Source organism: Rhinatrema bivittatum, chromosome 7 (genome assembly GCF_901001135.1).
Source record: "Rhinatrema bivittatum chromosome 7, aRhiBiv1.1, whole genome shotgun sequence".
NCBI lineage: Eukaryota > Metazoa > Chordata > Amphibia > Gymnophiona > Rhinatrematidae > Rhinatrema > Rhinatrema bivittatum.
The window spans coordinates 187,115,704-187,140,406 of record NC_042621.1 but is presented as its reverse complement, the minus strand read 5'-3'; the positions used below and the strand labels follow the sequence as shown (position 1 = coordinate 187,140,406).

Here is a 24,703-nt window from a genome sequence, read left to right as displayed (position 1 = left end):
TGCCTGATTAACTTAGGTTAGTATATTCAGTGGGAGATTTGTCTTGCCTTGTATTCAGCTAATGTTATCTAAGTAATTACCTGGATAACATTGTCACTTACAGACCCATATTCAGTAAGCCAGTATGTCTTTTGTTTTGTAAGACACTCCAGATCATTGCTTTGTTGTAATTATTTTGGTTAAATATATTTATACCCTAAAATTGTGACTCTCTGACCATCAAAAGGGATCCAGAATCCATCAGCACAGCCCTGGGCTGTGTTTAAGATAGTCTGGCCTTACAAATCTGTGTTTGGTTTATTCAGATATCTTGATTTATGAATGCTTAGTTACTTCCTCCATTCTGATTTCTCTAGGCAATTATGTGAAAATTCATTAGTCCAGAAGAAATTGGTTGGCAGTGTTGTAAAAGACAACTATTACTTAAGTTTATATGTAGGATGTAAAAATATTGCAAAAATTAACACTATATAAATACTATTGGTAGCTATCAGTGTGTGCAGCTTTGAATAAGATGATTCACATGGGTCCAGTACCAAATCCTGTGATCAGTTTACAGTGTAAGTTTTAAACATGGAGAATTTATGATTTGCTCAAGGGTAGTAGAAGATGATAGACAGGAGACTTAATACTCTCTGTTGTCAGTATTCAACTAGCTCATATTGGGACTGAGCTGTGATTGGATTTAATTGTTGATCCTTTTTCATCCTTTGAAAGATAGCAAGCCATGGTAAAAGTCAGAATTTATCTAGTGCTTGTTCTGAAGTGTCTGATGTGCCTTGTAGACTTGAACTTGTGTTGCATGGCAGACGTGCTATTTTCCTTAGCTACTTTTCCTTAGATATTGATCAGTGGAATAAAGTCATCGAGCAACTTGGTACACCATGTTCAGAATTCATGAAAAAATTGCAGCCCACAGTCAGGACCTACGTAGAGAACAGACCCAAGTATGCTGGATATAGTTTTGAGAAACTTTTCCCAGATGTGCTTTTCCCAGCTGACTCTGAGCACAACAAGTTAAAGGGTAAGACATCAACAGGTATCTGTGTGCTTCTTTCTCAATTCTTTGATTAACTCCTGTATGGCATTGTGATTAATCAAATCTAATAATAATGAATGCATTTTGTTGATTCCAAAGTGATTTATTATTTTGATGGCGTATGTAGACCAAGGGGCCTGATTTACTAAATGTGTTTTCTACAGATACTGAAAGGGAAAATGCATCAGTAAATCAGGCTCTTAAAATTCAAATTTTGATGAGATACTCAACAGATGTGACTTGAACAAACCTATGATGTAGCAGCATGAATACAAATAGAATTGTTAAAGCCAATTATTTCTTGTTGTATCTTGAGGATGCAAAGCAAACTTACAGGATGTATCCTTTCAGCATGGGCTCAGAGCAAACAAGATTCTGTTGTAAAATGTTAGTGTCGTTTTTTCCCCTCCCTTTTGCTATCCAGTGAGGCTTAGCAACATTTGTAGGTATCTGTACTGTGGAGTTTTATTTCATAAAAAAAAAAATCCGTTAAAAGAAAATTATTACCTTCCAGCTTTCACTGATGTATTAGATGTCTGACATGCTTGGGGTTGAGCTCATGGGAGACTTTTTGTTTAGAGGATCACAAAGAAACTTTTAAAAATATTTTTTAATGGAGAAACCTCCTAGTAATGCCAATAATTGTTCTCTGTCATTATCACCATCTCTTCCCCCTTATCTTTATTCTTCTTGAATTCTTAGTTTTTTTCATATCCTTCTCTCAAGTCAACACCCTTCCTCTACTAATAAACTCTTTATCACTGGCTTTGGAAAATAGACACAACTAGTGAAACTCTGCAATTTACAATTTTGCATAAATTTGGTAGGAACGTATAGGTAAACACAAATCAATATTAATTGTGTTGACTGCTGTTCTTTCAGTTTACCCTGTTCACTGTGAAGTAACCTCTAATGCTTATCGGAAGTAAAAGCTCAGTCTTAAGATGTCCAAGCTTCTTAAAATTAACATTTTTAGCATCAGAATGCATGACATGGGAATTTGCAGAACTATGATAAGTTAACTCAATAGACATAACTTCACAGATCCTCTTCATCATAACATTGCTTTTGAAAAATAGATTGGAGCTTAATAAGATCATCAAAGAGATGTGATGCATGAGCTTTCAAGGTACCTTCTTCAGGTCTACTAGAACTAAAATACTAACTTGGGCCTTGTTTCATTTCTGGCTGAATTTAGTAGCCACCTTACCAGGAAACAGGTTTGACATCTCTGGGGTGAGAGTTCCCTTTCATACTTTTTTTTTTTTTTTTTTATACACTCTTTATTAACTTTTTTTTGGCATACAGAAATTACTGTTGGATCACTAATCAGTATTAACCATTACAATACCAGAACCATTGCAACACCAGTTTACATTAATGTCTTCAAAAACATTAGTCACCCATTACGTTTATTAAAAACATTGAGTTGCTCCTATACCTCTATCCCATATTATAGATGTTGCATTCCCCAAATATCCTCATACTTGAACTGTTCATTTTTCAGTACGTATCTTAAGCGTTGTATATCTGCAGTGTCCTGAACCTGCTTCCTCCATGATCTAGGCATGGGCTGCATTACCAAAATATTGCTATTTTAAAACCCGACCGCCAGCAGCTGTCCAGCTAGTGATCTATATTGGCGTGGAATTAAAGACCCTATCCATCTGCCCAGTAAACCTGTCAATATGTCAGCAATTTCTTTACCCAAAATTGTTGAGTCCCTGAACAGTACCATCACATGTGGCTATAAATACCCAGTTCACCACAACCTCTCTAACACTGCAGGAATATTTTAGAGTAAAACAGTGGAGTACAATAATCTGTGCAGTAATCTAACCATTAATTCAATGCATCTTATACACAGAAAGCTACGATGCGCTGCGGACCATATAATCTTCCAAGTTTTTGCATCGAGCTGTGCCTAGATCTGCATTCCACCTGTCGATCAGTAATGACAGGGTCTCATTTCCGAACTTCCTAGCTATAGCACTCCAATATAAAGCTAAAATACCATTTACAGAAGCTTCGGGGGTCTTCCAAATATTTTTTAAGTCTATTCAGCTATCGCTGAGGGACCATGAGGTCCTTTAGGTTTGCTAGGGCCTGATGTAACTGTAAATAATTAGATGGGTATTTAGTAGCATGTCATACTTCTCACAGGACAAGCAGGATGGTAGTCCTCACATATGGGTGAAGTCACAGGATGGAGCCCTGTACGGAAAACTTTTCTGTCAAAGTTTCTACAAAGCTTTGACTGACACTGGCACAGATGCAATGCACGCCATTACTGCCTGAGTCGATCCAATCGACACAGTCAATGTCCGTGGCCATACAGTCGATGCCCGTGGCCATGCCGCCAATGGCGCCCGCCTCCATACATCGATGCCCTCGACGCCATGTTGTTTCCATCGGTGTCTTTGTTCCTATCGATACGGTCATCGACTCAGTCGATGCCGATATCATTTTTCCAATACCAAGGATGTTTTTTCGATTATTCGATGCCACATCGTTCCCATAGATACCTGCGCTGATGCCGTCAGTGCTTCGTCACTGTCATCATTGCTCTGGCCGAGTCGTAGGCGTTTTTTCATATACATTTTTGACGATACCCTTGAGGCCGCTGAGGCCGCCATCGACACTGTCAGTACAGACATAGCACCGCCACGTAATGCCCTCACCTGAACATATAGTGCTCCATGCTTTGGGTTCTTATTAAAGCCCCGTATTAGCCTATGACACTACATAGTGCCAGGAGCAGAGCAGGCATGCTGACAGTCCGTCATCAGTCACCATCCAAGACAGCGAGGGCATCCATCTCGGCGCTGGGGAAAGAGCGGGCCGAGCACCGTGGCATGCATCATCACCGACACGTGACCGTCCGCCACCGACGCCATCCAGCACATTGGTGCTATCCTTCTCGATGCTGGACAATGCTCGGGCCGAGCAACATCACCACTGCCATCGGCACTGTTCCGCACAGTTTTGGCAGTCCTTGGTGCTCCAGAAACACCAGACCAAGTTCCGAAGAATTCTGCACTGGTGTCACGAGACATCGAGCCACTGCGAAGAGGGTCGGGTTCACGAGCTCGTTAATTGGCTCCCCTGTTCCCGAGGCGTGCCCCACCGACATCGGTGCGGGATTGTGGCCCTCCGCTAATTACGGTGTAAGCGCCAGCCACGCCCATCCTGTCTCCTCTATAGCCTTTCCATTCCTCTCATTTCAGTTTGGCATGGGAAATTCTTTCCCTCATAAATGTCATTCCTGCCAACTGGGTCAGTGAGTTACACACCCTGTTACATAATCATCCGACCCTGCGTTCCTCCGTGACAGAGTGGTTCTACGTATTCAACTTCATATCTTTCTTAAGGTAGACGTTGCATCTCACCTTACTCAGAATATACTCTGACCAATTTTCCCAACACCTCTCTCTCACCAAAGCGAGAGGGTTTTTTCCAACTCTTGGACAGTAGTAGTGCACTTGCATTCTATCTAGATCGCACCACATTCCATAAGAATTCCACCTAACTCTTTCCTTCTGTGGCAAGAGTCAAGCTGCGAGTTCCAGTGGGCAAATAGACCTATTCCTCCTAATTGATGGTCTGTATCTCTTTTTCCTACCAACAAGCAGCCATTTCACTACAATACTGTGTGTAACCACACTGTTACGTCCGTCCCAGCCTTAATAGCTTTCCCTCTGCCGCTGCTGCTTGTACATATTTATCAGGCTGCAGCCTGGAGTTCTCTCCATACCTTCGCAGCCCACTATTGCTTAGATAACGACTGGCTGGCATGTTCCATGTTTGGCCAGTCAGTCTACTCTTATTCTTTTCGGTTTAACTACCCAACATCCCCCTGTTCCAAATTCCATCCCCGTCATTGCGCCTTTCGAGCGTCTTGGGTGCATTTGGTGCACTCTCGGGCATCCTCAGCTCGGTACTCACCCATATGTGAGGACTACCATCCTGCTTGTCCTGTGAGAAAGCAAATGTTGCTTACCTGTAACACGTGTTCTCACAGGACAGCAGGATGTTAGTCCTCATGAAACCCACCTGCCACCCCGCGGAGTTGGGTCTGTATACGTTTTTACGTTTATTTTAGTTTCGCTTGCACTTTTAGCTAAAAGACGAGACTGAGGGAGACACCTGTGGCTCACAGGGATAATTGCAGGCTGAGCATGCTCAGTACACTCAGTGTGCCAGTGTCAGTCAAAGCTTTGTAGAAACTTTGACAGAAAAGTTTTCCTTACAGGGCTCCATCTTGTGATGTCACCCATATGTGAGGACTAACATCCTGCTGTCCTGTGAGAACACCTGTTACAGGTAAGCAACATTTGCTTTTTGCAAGGAATCAAAGGTGCAAAACTCCCCATCCTCCCACAATTGAGCAATACAAGAGAGACCATTTATTCTCCATTCCTAGAAAGCCGGGGTGAAAGTGAACCCCAATATTATAGCGTTCTCATAGATTAGGGACAAGCAGTAATAAGTTCTTTCCAGTCCTAAAAAGCCCCAAACTTGAATTCATTTCTTAAGGGTTTGAGCCAGCACTGGGCTATCCCTAGTTACCTTTCTCCTCACAGGGAAGTGAGGGAAAGAAGCAGCAACATCTCAAGGTCAGCTGTATTGGCCTGTAGTTTTTTCTTATGTAGCCAAGGTGCATCTGGGTGCCCAAACCAGGATTTAAAACAAATTAGGCGGGCTACCCAAAAATAAATCTTAAGATTTGGAAGAGCCATGCCTCCCTGCTTCTTTGGAAGACATAACTGACTTAAGTTTTATCCATACAGGCTTATTCGTCCACATGAACTTGGAAGAATGTTCATCTTAAGTTTATTCGACTAGCCCACGATATTGGCAGATCTGACCATTTTTGTAGGTCTTGCTTAATTTCAGTAATAAAAACTATCAAAATTCTTAGAGAATAATTCATTAAAGTCACTGGATACATAGATCCCTAGATACCGGAAACCTTATCTTACAGTTTTGAAATTAGCTATGCAAATGGAGATGATAGCTCTAGTTCCAACTGTATAAATTTCTGATCTATTGTAGTTAACCTTATGTCCCGCAAGGGAACTGTACAGCTGGCAAAGTTTGAGAAGGGCAGGATCAGACGTCTTTGGAGAAGTCATGTACATAAGCATGTCGTCATTGTATAATGAAATCCTATGTTCTTGCCTCCCTATCCGGAAACCTGAAATGTTCTTATTTGCCTAACTGCTATTGCCAGAGGTTCAACTACTAGATCGAATAGTAAGGGTGACAGTGGGCACCGCTGCTGTGTGCCTCGGGCAAGAGGACTAAGTGGTGTAAAAACCCCATTGATAAGAAGGCATGCATGGGGCTTAGCATACATGGCTTGTATCCATGCTAGGAATCGGTCTGGCAGCCCAGCATTTTTAAGCACAGCAAATAATGACCATGATATGCAATCAAAACTTTTTCCGCACCTAAAGAGATAATCCCATAAACCCAATCTATTTGGTCATATGAAGTATATTAAACAATCTTCTGGTGTTAGACATGGAAACACGACCTTTCATTAACTCAGTTTGGTCTTTGTGTACCAACAGTGGGAGATAGGATTCCAGCCTGAGCTGCGAGAATTTAGCAAGAATCTTTAAATCCAAATTTAACAGGGATATTGGTCTGAACAAATTAAAAAATTGACATCTTTCCCTGGCTTTGGGAGTAAAGAGATGGTAGTATCCCCTAGATTACTCAGGTCCTCATCTGCCTGTTCTGTGTGGTTAAACAGTGAGAGCAAAAAAGGGGCAAGCTCTGCAAGAATTTAAAAAAAAACAAAACAAAAAACCCCACCCTATTTAATAGCTGTCGGGGCCTGGGCATTTCCCTCCCGGCCATGCTCGTATAGCAGTTTGAATTTCTATAGCAAGATCAGGGCTGCTAGTTGATCCCCTTTGTATTTCTGTCAGAGTTGGCAAAAACAACATATCCAGAAAATCAGCACTGGCCCCCATACCAATGGGGGTGGGATCGGAGTACAGGTCTGTGAAATATTGCATAAAGGTTTTTTCTATTTCATTGGGATTTACAGTTTGCTCGCCATTTGATTTATGGGTAGATGCAATGTGGACTTACATGCCTTTGTTTTGACTGAACGAGTCAGCAGCATCCAGGTTGTCCCAATCCTTGTAGAACTTCAATCAGGTGTATCTAAGAATTTTCTCAATTTTGTTTCTCTATAGCACTTAGCTCTCTGTGACAAGCCTTCAGCTGTTTATATGTTTTGGCCAAGCAATCTTTCTTTTGCTGAATTTCCAATGCTACAGCTGTATTTTTCAAAGAGTCATTTTTTTCTTGCATTCTCTTGCAAGAAAGCTAGCATAGCTGAAAATTATAAGAGGAGTAGTATATATTCCGTACCCATCCTCCTTTAAATTTCTCATGCTCAAGGTTAAAGTGCGTTTCCTGCAATAATCATATGAGAGTACCTTGGCATCAAGCAAATTGTAGTATTCATTTTCTCTTAATCATGGATGAAATCTCCTCACATTGAGGGAGATGCACTTAATGGGTTGGCCATAACAGTGATAAACAATTCTTGTAAGGTTATCCCTCACCAGTCTATTATACAATACTGCAATCAGTCCCACTTTGAGAACCAAGGCTAAAGGAATAACAGTGCATTGATAGTGGGGTATTGCATATGTCTATTTCTGATGATCCCATTCACCAGTAATCCTAAGGCATGCCATTTTTCTCCCCTCATCCCAGACCCATTTAATCTCAAACTATATTTAGGATAACTTAAGAACTATTCAACATTCCTTGCAGTCAGTTCGAGCCCAGACCACATTGTAACTCTCTAAATTTATTCCAATCCTAAGGGAAAGCCACCCCATATATCTCCCCCCTCACTCTTCCCATGCAAAAGTACTTTTTGTAGTAGTACCACTACTTTTGACCATGCAACCCCTCGGAGGGGGAAAAGTGGTGGTACTATTACAAAAAGTACTTTTGCATGGGAAGAGTCTGAGGGGGAGGTTTATGGGGTGGTTTTCACTTAGGACTGGAATAAGTTTTGAGTGTTACAATGCGGCTCAAACTGAATGCGAGGGCCATTGGTTGATTTTATTTTTCCTTAGAGTCCTCAAACTCACCCACAAACCAACCTCCATATTTCCCCATGTATTCACAAAAATGACATTGCATTCAGAACTACTTTTACTTGTTTCTGTAACATTCTGAGGTAAGAAATTAAAAATCATGGTTTGATCAAAAAATAGTGCCTGAAAATGGAGCGCTTGGGTTTTAATAAAATACCCTACACTTTCCAGAACAGTGTGCTGTCCATCTAGGTAGACAAAAAGGTGAGCACAGGCTGCTGATTTATAATCGCTTGAGGCAAATATGAATGATCTGTGTGCCCCAGATTCCTTTCTGTCTCTGCTAAATGGTTATTCCTTGTGTTGTTGAAGAAACCACTACCACTGAGAAATTTGTCTTCGTCGTTCTGTGCAAAGAAATGCAGTTCTTGGATTTTACTCATGGGATTTCCCTGGTACACAGCAGAAAATGTGCCACATATTTGGCTGTGTATTTGAGAGCCGTGGTTGATCATATTTGTATCAGTGAACAAGAATAATAGAATAAGGTTAACATAATTGAACAGTCTATGAAACCAAGTGGGGAGTACACAACTAAACCAGGGAAATTCCTCCTGCTTCCACAAATTAGCAGGTGAATAAAACTCCCCTACTGCAGAATCGACGACTTCCGTAATCAGTATTACTATTTTCTGAGCCAGCCCCGCCTGGAGATGTGTGCCACTGCTTCAATGAGCTCGTGTTAATTCTGAGTCTAGTTGAGCATTGCCCCTCTGTAAGTCTTCCAGTAGTTTCTATGCTTCAGCGACTGTAGAGCACATGATTTTATTTTGTAGGATCACTCTCTTTCGCAGGGTGGAGCATGGCATGTTTAATTCCCTGTTTTTGAAATGCTACTTTTACTGCCCCAAATGCCTGCCGCTTTTTGCGCCTCTATTGAAAAATTGGAAAATAGCATAAATTTATGTCCTTGATAAGGTAGATTACCCATGGATTGGGCCGCATTCAGAATTTTCTGCTTATCTGTGACGTTGTGCAATCGCACTAACAATGCACTCATTCTTCCCCCCACTTGCAGGGGCCGGCACTATTGTATGATGTGCCAGATCTGCTTTGATAGTCTTTTTTTTGTTTTTTGTTAAACCAGTCAGCTTGAGAAGACTGGATAACCAGTGTGCTACAAATGAGACAGGATCATTTCCCTCCATCTTCTCAGCAACACTGTCAACTGTACTGTTCCACCTGGAACGGTTTTCTAGGTCATCAAGTTTTGAAGTATTTAAAGTGTGAGTACGCTGTAACTTATCCTTCTTAGCACACTGTGACATCAGCGCCCCTTCCAGATCAGACACACATGTCTCTACTTTGTCTAGTCAGGAAGAATTTTTGTGTACTATTTCATTTGGGTGATCTTTTCAACGACAGTTCCTAGCGTTTAGCGAGTCTTTGAGTTGTTATAGCCTTGAAAGCTTCCGGTGTACTATTAACTTACTGCCAAGTTTGTCAATTTCCTCATCAGAGGATGCTGCGATGCCATATTGTCCGTCTCGTGTGCTTTTGCTTTACTGTCTTCTCACAAAACTGGCATCGATCTTTGGCCAGCTTCTTTTGAAGCAGACACATTGTGTTCTGTAGTGCTATATTCGCTAAAGATCTAATTTTAATAAGCCCGGCTTGAGCTCAGTTTCACACAGCCTCCCAGCTCAGCGCAAAACTGGAAGTCCTTCTTTCATACTTTTTATTTGCACACACTACCTCCTATGTATGCAACTATTTCTCATGCATATTCATTAGGGATATCCAGTTTGAGAACCCCTGCTTTAAGGCGATTCCCTCTTTAGCGATTATGATATCATAGATGACATTATGCAAAGGTAATGAACCAGTCATATCCTGATATATATATAGCATAGCTTGTGATTGTATTCCAAACATGGCTGCTTTCTGGAAATGTTAGGGAAGTAACTTACAGGATATGAAAGAAGCCATTTAAAAGTCTATTTGCAGCCAGTACTGGATCACTATTACTGTTTACATGTGTTAGTAAAATATTGCAGCGGATACACAAGACATGTTTTTCTAACCAATTTAGCAAACGCTTTCAAACTAAAGTCATTTCAACCTAGCTGAATTGGTGTGGACTAGATTGAAATGCTATAGTGCTAAATGTAGCACAGTGCAACTTCAAAAAAGTAACTTTAAAATCAAAAGCAATTTATACTATAATTCAGAATTTACCATATACCAGGAGAACAGTGAGCACTGTCTACCTGCACTCATTCCTCCTTAGAGCCTGTTTATTTTACTGACTTTGTATACCACTTGTAAATCGTTAGCCAAGCAGATGTACATAAAAATCACAAATTTAAAATTTATATGTTAACAAATACAGTGTATAATAAATAACACAGGAATCACTAAAAACAACTAAAATACAAATAAATAAAAACATATAAAGCATATGTAAAATCAGTAAATCATGTATGGACATCATAATAAACAAACAAGCAGGCAAGCATGCTGTAGAATATTAAAAATCACCATTGTATGCCTGGGTAAAAAACAGGCTTTAAATGCCTTCCTGAACTTAAGATAATTGAATTCAGATCGGATTTCTGGTGGCAAAGCATTCCATAACAGAAGGGCTTCATAATTAAAAGTTGAATCTCTAGTTGACACCAAACAAACCACAGATAAAGATGGAAGAGATGATAAACCTTTCTGAGAAGAATGTAAAGATTGAGCAGGGATATAAGAAACCAAAAACCAGGCACAATATAAAGGAAATCCAGAGCGTACAGTGTGGAAAATGAGAGAAAATCTTAAAACGAATACAGTAACTTCAAAGACAAACAGGATGGTAGTCCTCACACATGGGTGACATCATCAGATGGAGCCCAGCATGGAAAACTTTTGTCAAAGTTTCTAGAAATTTTGACAGGCACTCTGAGCATACCCAGCATGCTGCTAACCACGTGTCCACGTGGGGTCCTTCTTCAGTCTTTCTTTTTCTGCGAAACTGAAGCCTCGTGGCTGTGGAGCTCTTGCTTTTTCTGTGAGAAATCACGTTTTTCTTCCTTCCCACATTGCATCGGGTCACTGATACCGGTGGAAGTTTCGGTTCCATCCCGTGACTCCAGGGTTGATCTAATTTTGCTGCCACCGCCTCCTCAAGCTGTCCTATCCATAGCAAGATTTTGAGGAAGAATTAAGTGCATGCAGTTGGCAGTCGGCTGAGCCCTGCAGGGCATCGAGTCTCCGGTTCCACTGGGATTGCCACCACCATAAAAGCCGACTCTGTTGGTGCTTGTGCCTCTCTTAGAGTGGCTGGACCTGCTGCTTGGTGTCTTACCAATGCAAACAACTCCGATGCCCGGAACCCTTCACTGTCAAAGGGAGCATCGCTGCTGCCGCCACCTTCCCCATTCCAGTGAGCGACTCCTTAGTCGAGGAAGGTCCATCGGGGTTGATAGCACCTCAGCCATGCACGACACCCCGGCAACCTCTGGCACTCCCGGGGCCATCGAGACCGATGCCCTTGCTGCCATAGATGCACCCGGCAGTCCCGATGCTGGTAGATCTGTTGGTGCCCATGCATCTCAGGATCCCACCGGTGCCCTCAGTACCATCTTCAGTTCCACCGGTGCCCCCGCAGCCTTCTGGCTTGAGGCTAAGGGCCGAGGAGGGAGTTCCAACACCCACCCCCCCCCCATGTCTCCGAACACTCAAAGAGAAGGGGAAGCCTCCTATGATTCTTGGGAAGGAGCAGCATCTTTTTCCTCGAAGGAGGAATCAGAGGACCTACCTTCTGAGCCCTCTCCACCGGAAGAGAGATGGAAATCTCCTCCAGAGGATCTTTCTTTTGCTGGGTTTAAGGCCATGGAGGAGTCTGTGCTTTTCCAGCTATTCATAGATCAGGATTCTCATCACAGGATGTTGGAGATCCTGCAATTTCTTGATACTCCTAAGGAAGTGGTAGCTGTTCCAGTACATGACATCTTTAAGGAGCTAGTCGTCAGACTCTGGGAGCATCCCATCCCCAGTCAGTGGTGATAGACTCGGCCCTAAAGAAGGCAAAGAGACTTCAGACTCATGCCTCGGTCCCCCTGGGCCATGAGCACAGAGCTCTGGAAGCTCTCGGACACCAGGTGTACCAGGGCTCAATATTAGCAGTCAGGATTGCTTGCTATCAACTCTATATGGGGCAGTACTCCAGAAACCTCTAGAAACAAGCCCAAGAGTTTGGGGAACTCCTCCTGCAACATTTCCAGGAGGACTTCCAGAAAATAGTTCAGCAGGGCCTGGACTGTGATAAGCACGAGGTCCACTCTGCGTATGATGTGTTTGAAACAGCTATGAGAGTTGCTGCAGCGGGCATTGGGACTCGTCGCATGGCTTGGCTGTGTGCCTCCAACCTGCACCCTGAGGTGCAGAACTGTCTGGCAGATCATCTTTATACAGGGAAGAACCTTTTCGGTGACAAGATTAAAGAGGCGGTGGCCCAACTGAAGGACCATCAGCCAGCACTTAGGACACCAACCCTCCAGCAAAAAGCCTCGCAGGTAATATCCAAGACGGCCTTTTTACCGGCCACACAAGTACTACCCGCCAATCTCTAGATCGAGACCTCAGAGGGCACAGCAGCCTCGTATGCCCTGTACAACTCCTGCCCCACCACAAAACCCTGTCTTGCATAGGCATCCAAAGTTCCTGCCAAAGGTGATCAAATAATTCCATCTCAATCAGTCCATTGTATTGCCTTCCTTTTTTCCATGACTGCATGCCCACCAAGGTGAAAGTGCACTGCATACTCTGGATTGTAAAAGGGCCCTGGTCTTTTACCTTGAATGGACGGCACCTCACAGCCTGTCCATTCAGCTTTTTGGCTCCTTCGACAAAAACAGGTTGGGAGTCACGGTGTCTAAGGAGACCTTATCTCATTGGCTAGCAGTCTGTATTTCCTTTTGTTTCACTCAAGGGGGCCTGCAGCTTGAAGGTCATGTCAAGGCTCCTTCCGTTCGGGCCGTGTCCATTTCAGTGCCTTACTTGCATGCCGTCCCCATTCACGAGATATGCAGGCGGCAACCTGGAGTTCCATCCACACATTCGCGTCTCATTATTGTCTGGACAGAGATGGATGACCTGACATTCATTTTGATCAGTTGGTCCTCCGTAATCTTTTTCAGCCATGAAAACCCAACTCTTCCTGTCTTAGGCCCTTTCCTTGGGTGCAGGCTTGCTCCTCCGGTTCTAGTAGCTCTAGTTGTTCATGCTGGCACATGTTCTGTGCTGCCTATGTTGGGAGCAGCCTGTAGCTACATAATTACCTATGTGTGAGGACTACCATCCTGCATGTCCTTGGAGAAAGCAGAGTTGCTTACCTGTAACAAGTGTTCTTCAAGGACAGCAGGACGTTGGTCCTCACGAAACTCATCCGCCATCCCGTGGAGTTGGGTTTCTTTCAGTTTGTTTTATTTTTTGCGAACACTGTTATGAGACTGAAGAAGGACCCCGCATGGACGCGTGGGTAGCAGCATGCTGGGCATGCTCAATGTGTCTGTCAAAGTTTCCCGAGCTGGGCTCCATCTAATGATGTCACCCATGTGTGAGGACTAATATCATGCTGACCTTGGAGAGCACCTGTTATAGGTAAGCAACTCTGCTTGACAGGAAGCCAGTGAAGCTGTTGTAAAACAGGAGAAATATGATCATACTTTTTAAGGCGATAGACAATTCTGGCAGCTGTATTCTGAAGAAGCTGTAACCTTTTCAAATAATAGTTCAGAACACCAAGCAATAAATAATTGCAATAATCAATCTTTGTCAAAATAAAAGCTTGAACTAAAGTTTTTAAATCATGAGACCCAAGATAAGGGTGCAGATGGCAGATGTATCCAAGATAAAAGAAGCACTTTTGGGCAATAGAAGAAACATACTGTACCATTGACAATTGGGGGTCAAGTTCACAAACTCCTAAAATAGAAACTGAACTTTTTAGAGAAATAGTATTGCCAGCCATTATAGGAGTCAACGCTAGAGGGGAGGTTCTAAGACTATACCATGCAGTGGTTTCCCCGATAGGTTCTGGAAGGCAATCAAGTGTGTGATACTTGCATGCAAGTCCAAATTTGCAGAAAGAATCATTTAATTTCTTTCTCCTTGTTGGGGAGGTGCTGGATTTCGATACCTTGCTCCTTTTAGATAACCCTTTAACCTATCTGGATTTCATCAGTCATTTGGATTAAATATGCCTCATTCACTGGAGGTTACTAGTATTTCCATTCTTTATAGTTAATTTTAAACCTGCGTGATGTTTCCTACGAACGCCGGTACATAAAAGTTTATAAATAAATAAATGTGGTTGTCTGTTTATTTTCATTCAAATTGAGTGGTTTAACCCAAGGATTTTCTGTGACCATCATCTTGGGGCAAGGAGGAAATTTCTTTATGAATGGAATATAATTAGCAAAATGTTGTGGGTTTTGTGGGGTCTTAGTTGGTTTTGTTAGTTGGCATTTAGAATACCACAAACTACGCATAAAGGTGATTTTTCAGAATGTTACACGTGTGTAAATTAGCATATGTGTGCATGGGTAGCTTTTAGTCACATAATCATTATTTTATAAAAGTTAAAAATATGTGCATACTTTCACATTCGTATACGTATATACATGCATAAAAGGAGGTGATCTAGGAGCGTTCCAGGGCAGGGCCAACATTTACATGTGTAAGTTACTATTTTAAAAGATATGCACTTACACTTGCCAACTTACTTGTGTAATTTTATCTCGGCTAATTACTGTGTAGTAAATGTGTGTGTTATTGGTTGAGTGAGAGGTCTGGGTGAACTGAGCAGAGTTTAGGCTGAAGAACCAGGAAGCTCTCGATGATCTGAAGGTCTGGTGAACTTTTTGATAAACTAGTTAATTTCATTTACACACGTGTTAAAATTGGCTGATTTACGTGTATAAATTTACAGGAGTAAATCCTACTTTGTTTTCACATGAAACACTCATGTATGTTTGTAAAATAGGCAGGAAAAGTGCATATTTTCAATGCATTGAAATCCATGGTTTCAGTGTACTGCATGTATTCACGCATAAACCTACATTTAGGCATGTATTGCAGGGTAAAGAAACACATATTTTATAATACATGTATGTGTGATAAGCACAGGTTATTAAATACTATGGAGAAAACTATGCGCAGCAATATATATGCTGCCACATGCGCAGTTGTTTGAAAGTTATCCTCCCAGTCAAATGTGGGTAATTTTTGAAGAAGGTGATTGTATACTTTCCCAAAGAAATTAGCTATGCAAACGAGTGTTTTCTTTTCTGCAGCCAGCCAAGCAAGAGATTTGCTATCCAAGATGCTAGTGATTGACGCTTCAAAGAGAATCTCTGTGGATGATGCTCTCTTACACCCATATATCAATGTCTGGTATGACCCCTTGGAAGCAGAAGCAGTAGGTTTCCTTTTCTTAAAATCTATGTACATTATTTTATGGATAAAATTAAAGATAAAATACGTGAACAAGACCTTGTCTGTACTAAGGATTCTATGAATACCCATAAGCTTTTTTTTGTCATGAGAAGTATGAATGTCCATATACATTTCATATATGGGGTTTCTATGTTTGGCTATAAGTACTGTACTGCACCAAGTTCAAGACTATCATAAGGTACTTGGTGTGCAGAGCCGAGGCATAAAATAGATGAACAGGTAAAGTAAATGAAAAGATCATATCCCTTAGGATCTTATGGTATAAATGAGTGTGTCTTTTTTTTGGGGGCTTAAGTCATTTTTTAAATTTTGTTCTTATGTGTTATATTAGGTTTTATTGACAGTAAACCACTATGCTTTCTTCAAACCAACTCTGGGCAGTTGAGGCTTTTCAATGAGAAACATTGCTAGTAATAGAACAAGTTAATATGCAATGTGAGTGATATTCATTTTATGATATGATATACAGTGGCCTGCAAAAGTATTCGCCCCCCCCCCCCCCCCCCAAAAAAAAAAAAAGTCAGATTTGTGTGGATAGTATGTTTATTACAAACCAGTAGGCTTTTAAAGTAAATTGCTAAAGTCACAATTCATTATTTCTCTACATTTTTTTGTAAAATAAAATTAAAAACTGAAAAATGTTGCTTGCATAAGTATTCAACCTCTCTGCTGTGGAAGCTCCAAGTTTACACAGATGAAAAATATGACACTAATAATTGGTTTATAATTGGCTTCTACTTGTAAATGATTTAAAAAGGTCAGCTTTTCTGGATAAAAGATCCCCTAATTCCAGTACCATTGGCCAGATTGTGAATCTGAAGGAAAGCTGTGAAAATGAAGATCAAAGAGCATTCTAAGGAAATGAAAGGTAAAGTTATAGACATGCACAAGATAGAGGCTCATCTACATAATGTTCCCAGCATCTCCTGGGAGAGGACTCCAGAAGTCACAGCGAGCAATTCAGGCTTTGAACTCCACAAGCCCAGCTTCCAGAGGCCCCACACCCTTTACAGTAGAGGAGGACTGGAAGTGTGTGCCGAAACTCAAACCTTTCAATCTATTGAGAGATCAACTTGCTGATGGTTGAAGAGGATTGGTAAGTTTAGCTTTGGGAAATCTTAGGACTTAAAAAAGTTTGGCGAGAAATGAAATATTGGGGTATATTCTTTAGAGTTTGTGTGTGTCTAAGATAATCAACCAGAGTTAATTCTAGTGTGTCTTTCCCTCCCACCCACCCCTAGCTCATCCATTGATTTATAGGCAAAAGGCACTTTCTCATTAAAAATCAATCAGGCTCTTATCTAAATCATACTATTGCACCAGCCCTTATTGAGAGTCTGGCAGCTCTGCTGTTACCTTGGATCAACACACCTGCATGCTCTCCGAAAACTTAATATAAATCACACCACAAATTACCTTGGATCAGACAGGTCTCCTGGTTGGAGAGATCACCCTGATGTAGCATGAAGTGATTCTGTTTCAAGGACCTGCTCTCCAGGTGATGCATTGTCCTCTTGCACTGAGGACGAGTCTCCCAGTGCTACTGCCCAGGAGGAAAGGGTTAGATTGGCCATCATAGTTTGTTGGTGGACGTGAGGACTGCTTGGTAACTTCTTGCCTGGTGTGAAAGTGGTGGACCTCACGCATAACCTAGATATGATTTTAGACAGTGCTGGGGAGGAGCCAGATGTCATGGTACATGTGGGCACCAATGACATACGAAAATGTGGGAGGGAGGTTCTAGGAGCCAAATTTAGGATTTTAGGTCGAAGGCTGAAATCCAGATCCTCCAGGGTGGCATTCTCTGATATACTCCCTGTTCCATGTGCAGGTCCCCAGAGGCAGACAGCACTCTGGAGTCTCAATGCGATAAGACAATGGATGATACAATGGTGCAGGGAAGAGGGATTCAGTTTTTTAAGGAACTGGACAAACTGGGGGAAGGGGGAGACTTTTCCAAAAGGACGGGTTCCACCTTAACCAAAGTGAAACAAGGTTGCTAGTGCTAACTTTTAAAAAGGAGATAGAACAGCTTTTAAACTAGAACAAGGTGGAAAGCTGACAGTCACTCAGCAGTGCATGGTTTAGAGGAAGGTATCTTCGAAGGATACTAATGAAACACGAGAATTAGGTTCCAATAAAATCAAAAGTAATTCATGTGCCTAAAAGCAAAGAATCACCTGAGCTAAAGGATTTCAAATTATCCCTATCAACTGAAAAGCAGGTTGTTAATACAAACAAAAAACACACTCTGAAATATCTGTATGCCAATGCCAGAAGTCTAAGGAGTAAATTGGGAGAGTTAGTGTATAGCAGTGAAAGATGAGAGAGACATAATTGACATCTCAGAGACATGGTGGAAGGAGGATAACCACTTGGACAGTGCAATATCAAGGTACAAATTATATTGCAGTAATAGGGAGAATCGCATTGGTAGGGGGAGTGGCACTTTATGTCCAGGAGAGTATAGAGTTAAACAAGATAAAGATCATACAAGAGACTAAATGCTCAGAATCTATATGGGTAGAAATCTCTTGTATGTTGAGTAAGAGTATAGTGATAGAAGTATATTACTGTCTATCTTGCCAGAATGATGAAACGAAAGATGAAATGCTAAGAGAAATCAGGGAAGCTAATCAATTTGGCAGTGCATTAATAATGGGAGATTTCCATTACCCCAATATTGACTGGGTAAATATGACATCAGGACATGCTAGAGGCATAAAGTTCCTGGATGGAATAAACTGCTTCATGGAGCAATTGAGTCAGGAACTAATGAGACAGGAGTTATTTTAGATCTAATTCTTAATGGAACTCAGGATCTAGAGAGAAAAGTAATGGTGGTGGGGCCACTTGGCAATAGTGATCATAACATGATCAAATTTGAACTAATGATTGGAAGGGGGGGGGGGGGAAATATGTACATCTATAGCTCTAACCCTAAATTTTAAAAAGGGAAACTTTTATAAAAATAAGAACAATAGTTAGAAAAACTGAAAGGTGCAGCTGCAAAAGTTAAGTGTACAGCAGGCGTGGACATTGTTTAAAAATACCATCTTAGAAGCACAGTCCAGATGTATTCCATGCATTAAGAAAGGTGGCAGGAAGGCAAAATGATTACTGGCAGAGTTAAAAGGTGAAGTAAAGGTGGCTATTTTATCCAACAAAAAAAAAATTCTTCAAAAATTGGAAGAAGGATTCAACTGAAGAAAATAGGAAAAAGCTTAAGCTTTGTCAAGTTAAGTATAAAACATTGATAAGACAGGCTAAGAGAGAATTTGAAATGAAGATGGCCATAGAGGCAAAAACTCATAATAAAAACTTTTTAAAATATATCCAAAGCAGGAACCTGTGAGAGTCAGCTGGACCATTAGATTTACAAATGGGGATGTTGGGGAGATACCAGTTCCAGAGATGGTTTTCAAGGGTGATGAGTCAGATTAACTGAACCAAATCAATGTGAACCTGGAGGATGTAGTAAGCTAGATTGACAAACTAGAGTAGCAAATCACCTGGACCAGATGGTATGTACCCCAGCATTCTGAATATATTTCAGATGTATTAGTTAAAATTTGTATCCTATCATTAAAATCATCCATTGTACGTAAAGACTGGAGGGTGGACAATGTAACCCCAGTATTTAAAAAGGGATCCAGGGGTGATCTGGGAAACTATAGACCGGTGAGACTGACTTCAGTGCCAGGAAAAATAGTGGAAACTATTCTAAAGATCAAAATCACAGAGCATATAGAAGACATGGTTTAATGGAACATAGCAGGGATTTATCTAAGAAAAGTCTTGCCTCACAAATCTGCGTCACTTTTTTTTGAAGAGGTTAGTAAACATGTAGATAAAGAGGAACGGTAGATGTAGTATATTTGCATTTTCAGAAGGCATTTAACAAAGTCCCTCATGGGAGGCTTCTAAGAAAACTAAAAAGTTATGGGATAGGCGATGTCCTTTCGTGGATTACAAACTGGTTAAAAGACAAGAAACAGGATTAAATGGTCAATTTTCTCAGTGGATAATGGTAAACAGTGGAGTGCCTCAGGGATCTGTACTTGGACCGCTGCTTTTCAATATGTTTATGAATGATCTGGAAAGGAATATGAGTGAGGTAATCAAATTTGCAGATGATACAAAATTATTCAGAGTAGATAGAATCACAAGCAGATTGTGAAAAATTGCAGGAGGATCTTGCAAGATTGGAAGATTGGGCATCCAAATGGTAGATGAAATATAATGTGGACAAGTGCATATAGGGAAAAATAACTCAGCTATAGTGGTTCCATATTAGGAGCTACCACCCAGGAAAAAGATCTAAGCATTATAGTGGATAATTCATTGATATTGTCTGCTCAGTGTGCTGCGGCAATCAAAAAAGCCAACAGAATTTTAGGAATTATTAGGATGGAAAGGAGAATAAAGCAGAAAATGTCATAATGCGTACCGGGGGGAGTGGCCAAGATGGCGATTGACTAAGAGGTGCGGAAAGCTCTCGCTGTTACTGCTTTACACTGTTTCTTGAATTTTGGACTTTTGTCTACAATTTCATGCCTCATACTAAGCGAAAAGCCAGGCTTCGTGAAAGCCTAGCTGCCGCTGAAAGTTTGAATATTCAACAACCTAACATTGAGAAGTTTTTCGTGTCATCGCCGATGGAGCCGGGAGCGAGGGCCGCTGAAATCGGAGACGTTGAGTGAGTGTCTCCGATACTGGCCGAGGAGATCTCGCTAAGTCCCGGCGCACCTGAGACGGTGTCCCCACCCCAACGGCCGAGAGCGGGAAAGGATACATCGTCGGCCTTCTTGGATTAGCCCCGCTGAACTGACAGCCCAGAAGGAGAGCAGACAAGGAGGAAAGCGAGAAGGGGAGGGGAAAAGCAAGCTGTTGGAGAAATCTCAGGTTTTACCACAGGGGGCTTACCTACCCCTAATTTGGGAACCGACAAACCCCAATGAGTCGACATTGGAAGTTAATCGGGACAATGATACTGAGGCCGTGCGAGGAGGTGAGCAGATACAAGTAAGACCTTTCCTGGTTAAACCGGCTAAAATATCTATGGAATCATTATGGGGGATGCATTAGCCTCGATAGAAAATGCAATAATAGGTCTGTCAAAATCTGCTTTTGAAAGAATAAACAAACAAGAAAAAAAAAGTTTTGGAAGTAGAAGAGAAAGTGAAACAGATTGAGAAAAATCAACAGAATATAATTCAATCTGAAAATGTCCAAAATAAGAAACTGGAAAATATAGAAAACGCTTTACGGAGTACAAATATAAGAGTGGTGAATTTTCCTATTATTCCTCAGATATCACTTACGGAACTATTTAAAAACTATTTAACTGAAAAGCTAAAGATTCCGAAAGAGGCACTCCCATTAATTACTAAAGCTTATTTTTTGCCGCAAAGGAAAGCTGGAAAAGACCAAGGAAATGTGGAAGAACAATTGAATGTGACTGACTTACTGGAATTATCGCAAGAATTTCTTTCGCAAGAAGAAATAATCACAAAAAGAGGAGTACTATTAGTGACTTTTGCCTTTACAGCTGAGAAGAATAATATATTTCGGATGTACTTTAGAAATAGTACAGAATTATTTTATGGCCAAAAAGTGTGGGTTTACCCTAATATCACCAAAGCCACACAAGAAAGGCAAAAGAAATTCCTTAGTTTGAGATCTGAGGCACTAGTGATATATTCTAAATTTACAGTTCGTTATCCATGCAAATGCCATATAAAATAGGGTAATGATTATATCTTCTTTGAACCTTCGCAGTTAAAATTCTTTTTGGATGCTCACCCTACTGTGACCTGATCAGTACATAAGGCAATTGTGTAGGCTGTCTTAGTATTTACTTTTTTCTTAGTCCCTATTTTTTTCGCTCTATTTAATTAGGCTGTTTACTCCCTCATGCATACCTTTTATTTAAGGGTGGTATAATATAGTATTAATAATAATCTTACAAGATTATATTGGAAGAAGTTAATTCCTTGTTATCTAGTTGATGTATAACCTTTAATTTCCTCACATTGTTATGTTATGTATAATTTTGAAATGCATAAAAATAAAATTTAAATAAAGAAAATGTCATAATGCCTCTGTATCACTACATCGTGAGACTGCACCTTGAGTACTGTGTGCATTTCTGATCGCTGCATCTCAAAAAAGGTATAGTTGCACTGGAGAAGGGTGACCAAAACAATAAACGGGATGGAAAGGCTAAAGAGGTTAGGGCTGTTCAGCCTGGAGAAGAGACTGCTGAGAAGGGATATGATAGAGGTCTATAAAATCATGAGAGGTCTAGAAATGGGTAAATGTTCATAGATTATTTACTCATTTGGATAATAGGACTAGGAGGCACTCCATGAAGTTAGCAAGTAGCACATTTAAACAAATTGGAGAAAATTATTTTTCACTCAATGCACATTTATGCTCTATAGTTTGTTACCCGAGTTTGTGGTTAGAGCAGTTAGTATATCTGGGATTAAAAAAGGTTTGGATAAGTTCTTGGAGGATAAGTCCATTAACTGCTATTAATCAAGATGACTTAGAGAATAGCCACTGCTATTACTGGCATTAGTAGCATGGGATCTACTTAATGTTTGGGTACTTGCCAGATACTTGTAACCTGGATTGGCCACTGTTGGAAACAGGATGCTGAGCTTGATGGACCCTCGGTCTGACCCAGTACAATTTCTTATGTTCTTAGGAAAAGGTTACAAAATAATATCAAAGTGCTTGGCTATCCCAGTGAGCACTGTTGGATCAACTGTGAGGAAATGCAAGCTGTATCATACCACCCAGACACTGCCTAGAAAAGGCCATCCCTCAGAATTCAGCAACAGAGCAAGAAGGAGATATGTAAGGAAAACCACAGAGAGACCAACAATCCTTTTTGAAGGAGCTATAGAGTTTAGTGGCTGAGACTGGAGTGGAGGTGCACCAGTCAACCATATCAAGAGCTCTACATAAGACTAGTCTGTATGGGAGGGTGGGTAGAAACAGAGCATAAGAAATTGCCATGCTGGGTCAGACCAAGGGTCCATCAAGCACAGCATCCTGTTTCCAACAGAGGCCAAACCAGGCCACAAGAACCTGGCAATTACCCAAACACTAAGAAGATCCCATGCTACTGATGCAATAAATAGCAGTGGCTATTCCCTAAGTAAACTTGATTAATAGCCGTTAATGGATTTCTCCTCCAAGAACTTATCCAAACCTTCTTTGAACCCCGCTACACTAACTGCACTAACCACATTCTCTGGCAACAAATTCCAGAGCTTTAATGTGCGTTGAGTGAAAAAAGAATTTTCTCCGATTAGTCTTAAATGTGCTACTTGCTAACTTCTTGGAATGCCCCCTAGTCCTTCTATTATGTAAATAACCGAGTCACATCTACTCGTTCAAGACCTCTCATGATCTTAAAGACCTCTATCATATCCCCCCTCAGCCGTCTCTTCTCGAAGCTGAACAGCCCTAACCTCTTCAGCCTTTCCTCATAGGGGAGCTGTTCCATCCCCTTTATCATTTTAGTTGCCCTTCTCTGTACCTTCTCCATCGCAACAATATCTTTTTTGAGATGCGGCGACCAGAATTGTACACAGTATTCAAGGTGCAGTCTCACCTTGAATACTGGAGCAATGGAGCAATATTAGAGGCATTATGGCATTTTCCGTTTTATTAACCATTCCTTTCCTAATAATTCCTAACATTCTTTTGCTTTTTTGACTGCTGCAGCACACTGAGCCGATGATTTAAAGTATTATCCACTATGATGCCTAGATCTTTTTCCTCGGTGGTAGCTCCTAATATGGAACCTAACATCGTGTAACTACAGCAAGGGTTATTTTTCCCTATATGCAACACCTTGCACTTGTCCACATTAAATTTCATCTGCCATTTGGATGCCCAATCTTCCAGTCTTGCAATGTCCTCCTGTAATGTATCACAGTCTGCTTGTGATTTAACTACTCTGAATAATTTTGTATCGTCCAAATTTGATAACCTCACTCGTCTTATTACTTTATGAGGGACTTTGGTTTTTCAGAAGGCATTTGACAAATACACCACATCTACCAGTTCACCTTTTATCCACATGCTTATTAACCCCTTCAAAAAAATGAAGCAGATTTGTTAGGCAAGACTTCCTTTGGGTAAATCCATGTTGACTGTGTTCCATTAAATCATGTCTTTCTATATGCACTACGATTTTGGTCTTGAGAATAGTTTCCACTATTTTTCCCGGCACTGAAGTCAGGCTCACTGGCCTATAGTTACCTGGATCGCCCCTGGAGCCTTTTTTAAATATTGGGGTTACGTTGGCCACCCTCCAGTCTTCAGGTACAATGGATGATTTTAATGATAGGTTACAAATTTTAACTAATAAATCAGAAATTTCATTTTTTAGTTCCTTCAGTACCCTAGGAGGCATACCATCCGGTCCAGGTGATTTGCTACTCTTTAGTTTGTCAATCTGGCCTACTACATCTTCCAGGTTCACAGTGATTTCGTTCAGTTTGTCTGACTCATCACCCCTGAAAACCATCTCCGGAACTGGTATCTCCCCAACATCCTCATTAGTAAACATGGAGACAAAGAATTCATTTAGTCTTTCTGCAATGGCCTTATCTTCCCTAAGAGCCCCTTTAACACCTCAGTCATCTAATGGTCCAACCGACTCCCTCACAGGTTTCATGCTTTGGATATATTTTAAAAAGTTTTTATGATGAGCTTTTGCCTCTATGGCCAACTTCATTTCAAATTCTCTCTTCGCCTGTCCTATCAATGTTTTACACTTAACTTGACAATGCTTATGTTTTATCCTATTTTCTTCAGATGGATCCTTCTTCCAATTTTTGAAGATTATTTGTTTTGGCTAAAATAGCCTCTTTCACCTCACCTTTTAACCATGACGGTAATCGTTTTGCCTTCTTTCCACCTTTCTCAATGCGTGGAATACATATGGACTGCACCTCTAGGATTGTATTTTTAAACAATGTCCAAGCCTGTTGAACACTTTTAACCTTTGCAGCTGCACCTTTCAGTTTTTTTCTATTTTCCTCATTTTATCAAAGTTTCC

The 24,703-nt window shown here is 41.0% G+C and overlaps 1 protein-coding gene across 5 annotated transcripts in view; it reads left to right on the top strand.

The window, feature by feature from the left end:
* MAPK8 (mitogen-activated protein kinase 8) overlaps nt 1-24,703 on the top strand; it is a 153,526-nt gene that overhangs the window by 110,181 nt on the left and 18,642 nt on the right. For all 5 annotated transcript variants that reach the window (XM_029609636.1, XM_029609632.1, XM_029609637.1 and 2 more), the window contains exons 9-10: nt 842-1,024; nt 15,456-15,580. In XM_029609636.1, coding sequence (XP_029465496.1) covers nt 842-1,024; nt 15,456-15,580 — 308 coding nt within the window. The remainder of the gene's footprint in view (nt 1-841; nt 1,025-15,455; nt 15,581-24,703) is intronic.